This window comes from Gopherus evgoodei, chromosome 9, assembly GCF_007399415.2.
Source record: "Gopherus evgoodei ecotype Sinaloan lineage chromosome 9, rGopEvg1_v1.p, whole genome shotgun sequence".
Classification (NCBI taxonomy): domain Eukaryota; kingdom Metazoa; phylum Chordata; order Testudines; family Testudinidae; genus Gopherus; species Gopherus evgoodei.
The window spans coordinates 41,842,152-41,856,327 of NC_044330.1; the positions used below are offsets into that span (position 1 = coordinate 41,842,152).

The 14,176-nt window shown below is 41.2% G+C and overlaps 1 protein-coding gene across 1 annotated transcript in view; it reads right to left on the reverse strand.

Moving 5' to 3' along the window:
- Positions 1 to 14,176, reverse strand: part of CLSTN2 (calsyntenin 2) — a 749,401-nt gene that overhangs the window by 134,267 nt on the left and 600,958 nt on the right. The window contains exon 5 of the mRNA XM_030575667.1: positions 11,931 to 12,080. Coding sequence (XP_030431527.1) covers positions 11,931 to 12,080 — 150 coding nt within the window. The remainder of the gene's footprint in view (positions 1 to 11,930; positions 12,081 to 14,176) is intronic.

Sequence of the window (14,176 nt, forward strand, 5' to 3'; positions counted from 1 at the left end):
TTTGTCTTTCACCTGAAATGGTATTTTCAAAGTGGTTTTGTGCATTAGTCACATCATATACATCAGGTAGTCATTCTGTACCCCTTTCTTTTGTCTGAGTACATGGTATTTAGACAGCTGCTGTATTGCCTGGCTTATTTCCACAGAAATATTGTAGAGTTTCCTCTAGAGTGATGCATATATAGACATAGGTTTGCATATGGCCATTTCCATTTTTGTGAGTTTGCTTTCTCCAGCAGTGGGTATATTTGTCCCCTTCCCACCTCAAAAATGCAGTGAGAATGAAAGGTTATTCTAATGGCACAACTCTGCATGATGGCCCATGCCCATTCTGCCTTGGCCAGCATTCTCTGCATGGGGTTGCAAACAAATATAGATAGAGGGGAGCTCAGACAGAGTTATTTCCAAAGCATTTTCAGCTCCATTTTGGACACAGATATATGAAAACATGAGCCATTCCACCTGATCATTTCATCTGTTCCCCTTGGCATAAATGCCAAAAACTTTCGAAGGCCACACATGCATTGAAGTGACCTTTCCAGGGAACTCTGGATAGAGCTTCTTACAGGATTCATTAACAGCATCACTGTGCCCTGGCCAGAGTTTCATTTCTTGAGATCATGCTTTCAACAGATATAAGCCCTTGATGGTGGATGAAAGAACCTTCTTCTTCCAAAGGACCTGAATGTGCTGCCTGCCAGGGACTCCGAGCAACTTCAACTTCCAGAATCTGATGGACAGCAGGTATTATGCCAAAATGAAACAAAATTCAAGTTGCAGCTGGGCCTCCACAGGAACCCTGCCACTGGTGGTTGCCCCCAGCAGGAAAAGGCCCATGATGCAATGGAGCTGGGGATGAGGATTGGGAGGGGCTCAGGGCTGGGGCAGAGGATTGGGGAGCAGGGATAAGGACTGCAGACTAGGCCAGGAACAAGAGTTCAGGGTGTGGGAGGGGGCTCTGGGCTGGGGTAGGGGGTTGGGTGTGGCAGAGGTTCAGGGCTCTGGACTGGGGGTGCAGGCTGTGGGGTGGGGCCAAAGATGAGGGATTTGAGTGCCAGATGGGGCTCTGGGTTTTGGGAGGGGCTCAGGTCTGGGGCAGAGTGTTGGAGTGCTGGAGGGGGTCTGGGCTCTAGGCTGGGGGTGCAGGCTCTGGGGTGGGTCTGGGAATGAGGGGTTTAAGGTGGAGGAAGGGACTCTGGGCTGGGGGGGCTCAGGGCTGGGGATTGGGGTTGGGGCACGGGCTTACCTCAGGCAGCTTCTGGTCAGCTGCATAGTGGGGGTGCTAAGGCAGGTTTCCTGCCCATCCTGGCAGACCACGCTGTGCCCCGGAAGTGGCCAGCAGCAGGTCTGGCTCCCAGGCAGAGGCATGCAAGCATCTCTGCGTGGCACTTGCCCGCAGGCACCACCCCCCAAACTCTCATTGGCGGGAACCAGCCAATGGGAGTCCGGAACCGGTGCTCGGGGCAGAAGCAGCACGCACAGCTCCATTACACTCCCACCTAGGAGCCAGACCTGTTGCTGGTCGCTTCTGGGGTGCAGTGCGGTGTTTGAAGAGGTAGAGACTGGTGCTTGCTTCAGCCGGGCACCACCGCCGACGGGACTATTAATGGCCTGGTCGGCAGTGCTGACCAGAGCCGCTGTCACCCAGTGCATTACATTCCGCGACCCAGTACTAGGTCACGACCCACAGTTTGAAATCACTGGCCTAGGGGAAAAAAGTACAAAAAAAGTGCCACTGTGGCTAAACAACAAAGTAAAAGAAGCAGTTAGAGGCAAAAAGGTATCATTTAAAAAGTCGAAGTTAAAACATATTAAGGAAAATATAAAGGAGCAACTGAAGTGTAAAAATATAATTAGGAAGGCAAAAAAAGAATTTGAAGAACAGCTAGTAAAAGATTCAAAAAGTAACAGCAAAATTTTTGTTTAAGTACCTCAGAAGCAGGAAGCCTGCTAAACAACCAGTGATCAAGATGCTAAAGGAGCACTCAGGGAAGATAGGGCCATTGCAGAAAAACTCAATGAATTTAAATCTGAGGAACTGTCCCAGACTGAGGTGTCATTAGAGGAGGTTTTGAAACAAATTGATAAATTAAACAGTAATCAATCACCAGCACCAGATGGTATTCACCCAAGAGTTCTGAAGGAACTCAAATGTAAAATTGCAGAACTAATAACTGTGGTATGTAACCTATCATTTAAATCAGCTTCTGTACCAGATGACTGGAGGATAGCTAATGTGATGCCAATTTTGCAAAAGGCTTCAGAGGCGATCCTGCCAATTACAGGCTGGTAAGCCTAACTTAAGTATTAGGCAAATTGGTTGTAAAAAACAGAATGATCAGACACATGGATGAACACAATTTTTGGAGGAAGAGCCAACATAGCTTTTGTAAAGGGAAATAATGCATCACCAATATACAGGAATTTTTTGAGGGGGTTAACAAGCACATGAACAAGGGTGATCCAGTGCATCTAGTGTACTTAGATGCACCATCTAGTGTACTTAGATGTACTTAGGTCCCTCACCACAGGCTCTTATGCAAACTAAGCTGTCATGGGTTTACAGGGAAGGTCCTATCATGGTTGAAAGATAGGAAGGCAAGGGAAGGAATAAATAGCCATTTTTTAGAATGGAGAGAGGTAAATTGTGGTGTCCCCCAGTGGACCAGTACAGTTCAACATATTCATAAATGATCTGGAAAAAAGGGTAATGACTGAGGTGGCAAAATCTGCAGATCATATGAAACTACTTAAGATTGCTAAGTCCAAAGCAGACTATGAAGGGATCTCACAAAACTGGGTGACTGGGCGATAAAATGGCAGATGAAATTCAATGTTGATAAATGCAAAGTAATGCACATGGGAAAACATAATCCAAACTATACATATAAAATTATGTTATCTGTTACCATTCAAAAAAAAGATCTTGGAGTCACTGTGGATAGTTCTCTGAAAATATCTTCTCAATGTGCAGTGGCAGTCAAAAAAGCTAACAGAATGTTGGGAATCATTAAGAAAGGGATAGATAATTAGACAGAAAATAGCATATTCCCTCTATATAAATCTACGGTATGCCCATATTTTGAATGCTGTGTGCAGATGTGGTTGCCCTATCTCAAAAAAAGATATATTTGAATTGGAAAAGGTATAGAAAAAGGCAACAAAAATTATTAGTAGTGTGGAATAGCTTCCACATGAGGACAGATTAATAAGACTGGACTTTTCAGCTTAGAAAAGAGACGACTATAGGGAATATGATCAAGGTGTATAAAATCATGATGTGACATTGCACTCCATAATGTTTTATGGAAATATGCTTATGAGTGTGAATATGATGTAACTGGAATATGCTTTAGGCAAAAGGTATCTTGTAAGGTATCATTACAAAGCTTATAATCTACTGAATGTGTTCATCCTGTTTCAGAATGGTAGCCGTGTTAGTCCATATCAGCAAAAACAACCAGGAGTCCTTGTGGCACCTTAGAGACTAACAAATTTATTTGGGAACAAGCTTTCATGGGCTAGAAACCACTTCTTTAGATACATGGAGTGGAAAATACAGTACCAGGTATATATAGATAGTACACGAAAAGATGGTAGTTGCCTTACCAAGTGTGGGGGGGTCAGTCTAAAGAGACAATTCAATTAACAATAGGGTACCAAGGGTGGAAAAGTCACTTTTGTAGTGGCAATGAGGGTGGCCCATTTCAAACAGTTGACAAGAAGTTGTGAGTAACAGTAGGGGGGAAATAGCAGGGGAAAATTAGTTTTTGTAATGACCCATCCACTCCCAGTCTTTATTCAGGCCTAACTTGATGGTGTCCAGTATGAAAATTAATTCCAGTTCTGCTGTTTCACAATTTAAGTCTGTTATTGAGTGACCACGGAGATTGAAGTGTTCTCCTACTGGTTTTTAAATATTATAATTCCTGATGTCAGATTTGTGTCCATTTATTCTTTTGCATACAGACTGTCTGGTTTGGTCAGAAGGGCATTGCTGGCACTTGATGGCATATATCATATTGGTATATGTGCAGGTGAATGAGCCCCTGATGGTGTGGCTGATGTGGTTAGGTCCTATGATGGTGTCCCTCGAATAGATATGCTGACAGAGTTGAAACCAGAGTTTGTTGCAGGGTTTGGTTCCTGGGCTAGTGTTTTTGTTGTGTGGTGTGTAGTTGCTGGTGAGCATTTGCTTCAGGTTAGGGGGGAGCTGTCTGTAAGTGAAGACTGGCCTGTCTCCCAAGGTCTGTGAGAGTGAGGGATTGTCCTTCAGTATAGGTTGTAGATCCCTGATGATGCGCCAGACAGGTTTTAGCTGGGGGCTGTAGGTGACGGCTAGTGGCATTCTGTTACTTTCTTTGTTGGGCCTGCTTGATAGAGATCCTGTAGGTGTTTGTCTCTGTCTGAGGGATTGGAGCAAATGCGGTTGTATCTTAGAGGTTGGCTGTAGACAATGGATCGTGTGATGTGGTCTAGATGAAAGTTGGAAGCATGTAGGTAAGTATAGAGGTCAGTAGGTTTCCGGTATAGGGTGATGTTTACGTGACCATCACTTATTAGCACTGTAGTGTCTAGGAAGTGGATCGCTGTGTGAACTGGTCCAGGCTGAGGTTGATGGCGGTGTGGAAACTGTTGAAATCCTGGTGGAATTCCTCAAAGGCCTCCTTCCTATGGGTCCAGACAGGGCCGGCGCTACCATTTAGGCAGCCTAAGCAATCGCCTAGGGCGCCAGGATTATTGAGGGGGTGGCATTTTGCCGGGGGGGGGGGCAGGTGGCTCTGGTTGACCTGCCGCAGGCATGCCTGCAGAGGGTCCACTGGTCTGCGGCTCTGGCGGAGCTGCCGCAGTCATGCCTGCGGGCGGATGGTCGGCTGCTCGCGCGGCTCCGGTGGACTGCCCGCAGGCATGACTACGGCAGCTCTACTGGAGCCACGGACCAAAGGACTCTCCGCAGGAATGACTGCGACAGCTCCACTGGAGCTGCGGGATCAATGCAGGGGGCGGCGAAATGGCCGTGCGCCTAGGGCGTGAGAAACCCTAGCGCCAGTCCTGTGTCCAGATGATGAAGGTGTCACCAATGTAGTGCAAGTAGAGTAGGGGCATTAGGGGACGAGAGCTGAGGAAGCGTTGTTCTAAGTCAGCCAAAAAAACGCTGGCATACTGTGGGGCCATGCGGATACCCATAGCAGTCCTGCTGACTTGACGGTATAAATTGTCCCCAAATCTGAAATAGTTGTGGGTTAGGACAAAGTCACGAATTTCAGCCACCAGGTTTGCCGTGACATTATCAGGGATGTTATTCCTGATGGCCTGTGGTCCACCTTTGTGTGGAATGTTAGTGTAGAGGGCTTCTACATCCATAGTGGCAAGGATGGTGTTTTCTGGAGGATCATCAAAGGACACTATGCACGTGTCATTCTTGTATCTGAAGCTAGAAATATGAAGTATAACTCTGAGGTCCTATTGTAATTACGCAAAGTGTGGGCCACTAATGATGGTTTAGAATCTTGATGGCTTCCACTGACTAGGACAATTGGTTGTAGATGGTTTGCAAATCTTCTGGTGTATGTGTGGGACAGCCTGAGAAGAATGGAGACTGGGATCTCACAGGACATGTGAACACGTCACCTGATACTGGAATCCATCTTAAACCTGGTTCTTTTGCATTTAGAAGGATGGGTGGGGACCCAAAGAGAAAAAAGATGCCTGCCTTGCACCAAAACTATAAAAGGGTATGAAACAGAACAAAGGGAGCTGCCAGCCATGAGAACACCCCTCTTTTCCACCTAAGATGTCTGCTGGAACTAACAAGGACTGTACCAGGGGAAAGGATTGGGCCCAGACTAGGAAGGAGTCTAGTGTGTGAAAGAAGCTTATTGGAACATTTCTGAGGGTGAGATTTTACCTATAATCAGTTTCTTAATGTATCAGGCTTAGACTTGAATGTTTTTGCTTTATTTTCTTGGTAACTTACTTTGTTCTGTCGGTTATTACTTGAAACCACTGAAATCCAAGTTTTTATTCTTATGAAAATCACTTTTGTTTATTACTGAACCCAGAGTAAGTGATTAATACCTGGGGGAGCAAACAGCTGTGCATATCTTTCTATCAATTATACAGAGGGCAGACGATTTATGAATTTACCCTGTATAAGCTTTATACAGATAAAATAGATTTATTTGGGGTTTGGATCCATTGAGAGCTGGGTGTCTGGATGCTGGAGATAGGAAACCTGCTGAGCAGTTTTTAGTTAACGTCTTCAGCTTTGGGGCCGTGGACCAGACTTGGGTCTGTGTTGCAGCAGGCTAGCATGTCTGGCTCAACAAGGCAGGGTTCTGGAGTCCCAAGCTGGCAGGGAAAATGGGTTCAGAGGTAACTTATGCATGTCAGGTGACAGGCCCAAGGGGGTCTCTGTGACTGAACCTGTCAAACATGAGAGGTGTGGAGAAAGTAAATTATGAAGTGTTATTTACTCCTCCTAATAACACAAGAATTAGGAATCAGCAAATGAAGTTAATAAGCAGCAGGTTTAAAACAAACAAAAGAAAGTACTTCTTGACACAACACACAGACAAGCTGTGGAACGCTTTGCCAGGGGATGTTGTGAAGACCAAGACTATAACAGGGTTCAAAAAAGAACTAGACATGGAGGATAGGGCCATCAATGGCTATTAGCCAGAATGGGCACAGATGTGAAATTATGCTCTGAAGTGTCCCTAGACTCTGTTTGCCAGAAGATGGGAATGGGCAACATGGGATAGATCATTTGATGATTACCTGTTCTGTTCATTCCCTCTGAAGCACCTGGCATTGACCACTGCAGGATATTGGGCTAGATGGACCTTTGGTCTGACCCAGTGTGGCCACTCTTATGTTATTACTTGCAGCCTTAATTCATTTTTAACTACGTATTTTGGAAAGAGAGAGACTATTCAGATGAGTTCCCTGAATTCTGAGCAGACAGGTTTGTTTACAGTCGCTTAGTAGCCCTGCGGCCTTAGTGATTGTTATCCCTTTGAAATCATTCTGTTCTTACAATGTAAAATAAAAACCTGATTTGGGGTTTAATTGATCAAGAACTGATCAGATCTGTGACAGTCTGAAGGTGAGATTTAGGAGGTCTTTGTACCTGTGTTTTTCTTTCTTTCTTTTTTGGTAGGCACTCTACTCAAGAATACTAAATTCCCCTTTCCTTTCCCCCCTCCCCTGCCCCCAGCATGGAACATAATTCACCACAGGCCTCAACATGCCAGTAATAATTTTTTTTTCTCCCCCCATCCCACCGTTGCCTATGTTGCATCTTTTCTCATTATACTACTGGTTCTGACAAGCAGAAATTAGTGATTTTTATCAGTTTTTGAAAATAATACCTTTCATGTCTTCATTGCAATAAGCATTATTAATAATAAAATACATGCTCCTAGTTCTTTTTTTAAATGTGACCTTTGAAATTTACTACTTATCAGATGCATAAATATGTTAAAATACCATATACAATCAATCAAGTTTCTAACCATTATCTGTAAAAAAAAAAAAAAATCATTTGTAAAATTTTAAATGGTAGTCAATTTCAAAGAGAAAGCAATTTACAGCAGAAAATGAAACAGCGATTCAAAACACTGATAGAAAAACAGAAAGAATGGAACAGAGATGCGCTCTGATATTTAGATTTTTGCACATTCATTTAAAAAGGTAGCCATGGTGCCTTAGTGTCACAAAGACTAGGAGCCTGATCAAAAAGTTGATGGAGTTTTGCTTGAATAAGGAGTAAAAGTCTTGCTCCTCAGTTCCTTTTTTAAAGGTAGGAATTCTAACCTTAACACAAGTCCAGTGTGGTGATGTATTCCAGTGTGAAGCCTGGGTCAGGCATAATCTCTTCAGTATCAAAGGGAGGATAGTAATTTGTAATGACATTCCATAATTTCTAAGAAATCTGTAATGATGTTTGATAATCCTCTGCTATATGTAAAAAGGACATGGGTAATTGAACAAACGACCAAAGCAATCTCATTCAATTGAGTGGAGATTCTGAGAACCAACTATCTGAAGCAAATATACAAAATTCTAGGTAAGCTTGTATCATTTTACATTAAAAATCCATGGTACCATAAGTGAGTGAATTATCAATCTACATAAAATATCAGAGAAACTCAACACGATTAGAAAAATATGCTGTCTGTCTGAAACTCATCTAGTGCCTTCTTCAAGGAAACTTAAGTCATTATTTAATCTCCTGACTAGAAAGGATTTTGAAAATACACATTGTTTTAGAAACAAAAGTCCTGTGGGGCTGATGATGGGCTTGAAAGTTTACATTTCAGTTAAAGCTAGTTAGTAAAGGGGATGACAAACAGAAGAGAAGGTCTTCAAGTGATAAAGAAGCTGTCTTTCTAATCTGACCTGGAGCAATGAGTTTCATGGCAGATATTTTCCCTAGATGGGAAAAGCTCTTTGCTCATGAGTTGTAAGATGCTCTCTGATCTGCAGAGTAGGTCAGAAAATAAGAAAAAAAAAAGATTCACAATTTCTCTTCTATTTTTGTCAATTTAATTTTAGGATAAATGTTCTGAACATGTCTAATTATCTATAATAATCTCCATTCTTAAAATAACCCGTACTATGGGTATCTGACTAGTTAAGACTGGAACCTAGCATAGCTCCACTGAAGTCACCATCCGTATCAATTTTCACTGATCTATTATTAATCTCTTACACCTTTATGGATAAAACTGAACAGGACTGGAGTGCAGGATTGGGTTTTACTGTTTCTCTGTTGAATAATAAAACCTTGTTCTTCTACACTGTAGAACAAGTGTTCATATCGGAACTGTTGAGTGTCTATGTCTAAATACACTGTACCTTAATAGAAATAAAACTACCTAAATTAAAGAATGAGTCTAATTCTCCTTTCAATGATATACATCAATATTTATATGGCTGAAGAACCAATGGAGTGAGGAGAATCAGGTCAGACGTATGTCTTTCTCAGATGCTGAGCTGACAAAAAAACTGCACAATGCAAGGCTGTGTCCTTAGGGAATCTCAGCCTGCAACAAGAATGCCAAAGACAGAACAATCTGAAGTTTCTGGGGAACATAGCCGAACAGAAAAGGCTACTGTAAGCAGAAGAAAAGTAGATGAGATGGTTATTTGTTACATAGCTACAAGAAACTAGAGCTGTGTTACCGGCTTTGTTCCTTTTTTTCTGCTTAAAATTTCCCTTATATCACTAACATAAATTTCCATAGTAGTAATAACTTTGACTTATTATGTAAGCACCCTCATTGCCTGGGAGAAGGTAATCATGACATCTACGCTGTTTGAAATAAATGCCGATGAGAACATAAGCAACATGAGGAAAGCTGCAGCACATTTCGAAGTTACTGAGCCAAATTCATGCCTAGGAGACTCCAGCAACACCAAAGAAGCTAACTAGGAATGAATTTGGTCCATTGATTTCTATTTTTGGTTTGCTGAGGGTACCACCACAATGTGTAAGAACTGTTTGATGTCAGTTAAATTCAGGTTTGGCTGTATCAGGAGTCTTCCCTGTAAAATATCAGGTTAACCTTTCCTGAGCAGCTCCTACATTGTGTGTAACCATTCACCAGGGTCTATTATCAGAGGCACGTGAAGTAGTCACTAAATTTGATGGAGCCCTTTAACAATACTAGCATTATTTTCTACCTAAGGGGAAATTGTTTTAATAGTGAGACCTAGGTCTGTTGAATCGTATTTGCTCTGCTATACATATTAGTCATATGGAGTTAGCCTCTAGGAACACGAATCAATTTGTACTTGAATTACACTCTGTATATGCCAATTCTTCGCTGCCTTACCCCAGAGCAATTTGGGTTGTTTGAAGGACAGCTGTGACCTCACTGAAATTTTTAATATTGGGTTCACAGTAGGACAGCTATTGTTTCAGTTACTGCCAGTCACAGAAAGAGCTGCACAATAGTTCAGATCACTGACCAATAGCAACTTTTAGGAAACAATCAAGAATGGAGTAAATTCAAATTCAGTAGATTTAAAAAAAAAATCACAGTTTATTAAGGTTCACACTGCAGAATTTTGCAAAACGCACGTTGTAACTTATTTCTCCAACTTCTGTGTTATAATCAAGAGCTCTGAAGAACGCTGTGTTCTTTGGCAAAGATATTAAAATATTTTTAGGTAGGCAAGATTACTCAAATTTATTATTGTTTTCGAAGAACTGAAACTTACATTATTTTAAGAGGAGGGAGTAATTGTCATCCCACCTACCTGCATTTTATATTGTTAAATACCAGGGTTTAGGCTTTCAGTATTGTTGCAGAACAGGAAATAGTCACTAAGTTTTGTCTTATTGATTATTTTACATTGATTATTTCTACTAACAGGCAAACAGCTTTACAGACAATCAGCTTAAGTTTGACTGGGATGGTGAAAACAACAATTGAAATATGTGGCCGTCCTTTCTAAAAATAAGCAGGCATAAAGTATTTCTTGTTTTAATAGAAGTACAGGACTTGGTATAAATATCATATATAATTTCATCACCAAGTTATTGCTTATTATTTGGTGAGTGCCAAAGATGCACTATACTCATGTAATTCAAGATCCCAAGGATCTTACAATATACTAAGCAATCACATACCTTTTAAAGTGATCTGAAGAAACGTAGATACAATGAAAGAGATTCTGTTATACAATGAAAGAGATTCTGTTATCCATTGCTCTGATGTAAAAACCAGAGTAACTCCATCAAATGAACTAATTTGGAAGTACCTTGGCATAACTGAGAGCAGAATCTAGTCAAGTTTACTAATACAGTTTTTCTCCATTGCCTGTGTCACAAACTCATAATAGAATCTTGAACAACCTCAGATCATAACAACAAAGAACACAATTATACAGCATAGCCTATAAAAATAAAATTGAAAGTTAAAATAGATATTACATACAGGCCTAACAAATGCTTCAGGCCAGGCCACATCATTTCCAACTGCTCATAGATGTCTTAGAGGAGCTATTCTCTTCTTATACCACATATTGTAAAAAAAAATAAATTAAAAGCTGATTTTTGTCTACATATTTTAAATAGGTTCCACCTCAGTTTAATGTATCTGAGCACCTTACATTCTGACATATTTAACCTTATAACTCCTCTGTGGGTTAGGTGTTATCCCCATTTTACAGACAAGGAACTGTAGCAGATTGTTGCCTGCAGATTGTGCCCTCTTTGATACTGTGCAAGTACACTAATGGCACTAACAGACTGGCCATGTAGGTGGAACTTGGCAAACAATTCTGTTGATGACACATGAAAAGGAATCCTGCTTACTCTGTCCCAGTGGTTCTCAAACTGTGGGTCGGGACCCCAAAGTGGGTTGCAACCCCATTTTAATGGAGTCACCAGAGCCAGTATTAGACTTGCTGGTGCCCAGGGCTGAAGCCGAAGCCCAAGGGCTCCAACCTGGGGCCACAGAGCTTGGGCTCTGCCCCTGCCCTGCCCCCCGCCTGGGGTCATGAAGTAATTTTTGTTGTCAGAAAGGGGTCATAGTGCAATGAAGTTTGAGAAGCGCTGCTTCATCCTAGCTCTATTGGCTCTGAAGAGTTTACTAAAAGAGATTTAAAAAAAAAACATTTTTGAACTCCTTAGAATGTTTGACTAAGTTTAGGAAAGGTTTGTAAGTGATGCTTTTATTCTGAGTTGATTTGATCAGTCCTTCATTCCAACCCGTGAAGAATCACTTATTCCTAAGGAACGTGGCTTGATATAAACCAGCCGGGAGTGATTATCCAGATTTTAAACTGGTGCTGGATTAAATACAAGTAAAAAATAGTAATCATTTTACACATAACTGCAAAGAATACCAGATATTATATATTGTGAAAGAAAGAAAGAAAAAAAACACCAAACAATGTCAAATATTAAATTCTACCTTGCCAGCCTGGTTTGCACACTGGTTTGACATCAACTCGTACTAAGACATCTTCTGTTGCACGTTTCTGCCCACAGTCAAAAGCAGTTACCATTATTTCATACTCGTGCTGTTTATCGTAGTTCAGCTTCTCTGTGTTTCTAATATTACCTGCAGATTTAATATAAGACAGCATCCAGGAATTATTTATTGGTCAAACTTATTTCTTTGACGATGTATTGTGTCCATGTATCAGCCCACAATAGCAAGGGCAAGACAAAGCAAGCCCTCAGTGGGCAGAATGCCTGTTCAGGAATTCTACATGCAGAAGATTGAGGGACAGGGCCCAAATGAAAGGAACTCATCAGCCTCATATAAGATTTCATTTTAAGATTATGTAATTGCACAGACTTAATTGCATGTAAAACTATCTTTTAAATAAGATTGAACATGTAATTACAGGCAACATTACCCTCATCTGCATACACTCCTCACATAGAGCATCCACATCACCACTCCTTTCCTTTAGATTCTGCGGACTGACAACCATTGGTCCATGTTTGGGAAAGGACCAGGAGGAGGGTAGAATATGGATCATGGCTAGGGGGAAAAAATCGCATTGTTTGCCTTCTAGTCCTGTGGAGATCATGGAGGGAAGATAGTACAGCCAAAGCCAAACTATCTAGTCACTCATTCCCTCTGCAGTTAGTTCCTATCTAAATGGTGAATACCTTCTTCCTTTCAGTCCCCTCCCATGGGCCAGGATCATCATCATCATCTACATAACCAAGCTCACCTGCATTTTATATGACACCACTGTGCTACCAGATGGAAAATAAAATTCAACAACAAAACTCATCTGCCAAACCTGACAGATACATAAAGGTGACAGATTATCTGTTCTAGTAACAAATAAATTATATGTTTCACAAGAAAATGGAAAGATCTCTCTCAGTCACCATAAAGTCTAGCGTTTTAGGATTGCAGTCATAATTAATGAGTTCAGCATTTTCATTCAGTCCATTTCTGCAGAAATGCAGTTCTCACTCAACCTGCACCTCAGAAATGTTTAATATACTCTTTGCTTCCAACATATTAATCCATTTTTTAGCCAGGAATATATCTAATCATACTCGCATCCTAAAGTTATATTCATTCTAGATAGGAACTGTTGTCTCAAGTCATCGTACCAGACATGAATCTGACATGGCATGCTGCACAATCAAGTAGTTTGACCAAAATTTGCAAACTTGGGAACCAAAATATATATGGTATTTATGCACATAAAAAGTGGCTTATTATCAAAAGGTACAGAGAAGGCAGGCTGCCTCCTTTAAACATCTTGGCCTTTGCAAACTCTTTTCATTGAGTTTAAACTTGAGAAAAAACAACCCCCAAACTGCTATACATACACGGCCAATTTCCAAACCTGGTCTTTAGTTTTTCATTCACAACTGTGAAGGAGACAGACCTTGAACCCACAAATAGCGTTTTCAGGGAAACAATATGTAAGTGCCATTTTGGTCAGAGTCGATCATTTCTGAGCACAAACATATGTACAGAATGGCACACACTGAATTAGAACTCTAGCACTCTGGGGGAAGTACCCTAAACCTGGTGCACTGTGATTTCCCTTTTTCCCCCTTCATAGCAGGAGGAAACAGGAAAGATGATTGTGACCAAGTCACATTCTGGTTCCTGATCTGCTCCTGGGGAAGTGCAGTAAGCATTACACTATACCGATCCTTAGTATTTAGCTAGGACTATATATTTTCCAAATGATGCATCTTAATTAAACCCTCATAAAACTCCTACGAAGTAGGCAAGATCATTATCTAGTCAATAGCCTTCTCTGGTTAATTGTCCCTCACATGGTTAATAACCCATGTAAAAGGTCAAACTGAGCTTTTTCTGACCACTGACCCAAAAATAGCTTGCTAATTTATTTTCCCACTCTCATCTCAATTTATACTAAAACTATCTTATTGATACTAATCCATTTTTTCACAGGTTCTGTCCATATGTAAAATACCTGGTTCCTTCCAGATCAACCAACCAATAACACTCAGGAAAGGTATACTCTAGCCACCCTTCACTGTAAACACAGATTTACAAAGCTCATCTAAAGTCCATTGACATCTCCTGCTCTCTGCTGGATATAACACCATCTTCTGGTCCACATCTTTGTGGGTTCCTTTAGTTTGTGCTAAATTGAACACTGCTGCTCAAGCTCCAAGTGAAATACCCCACCCATTATTTAACCCTTT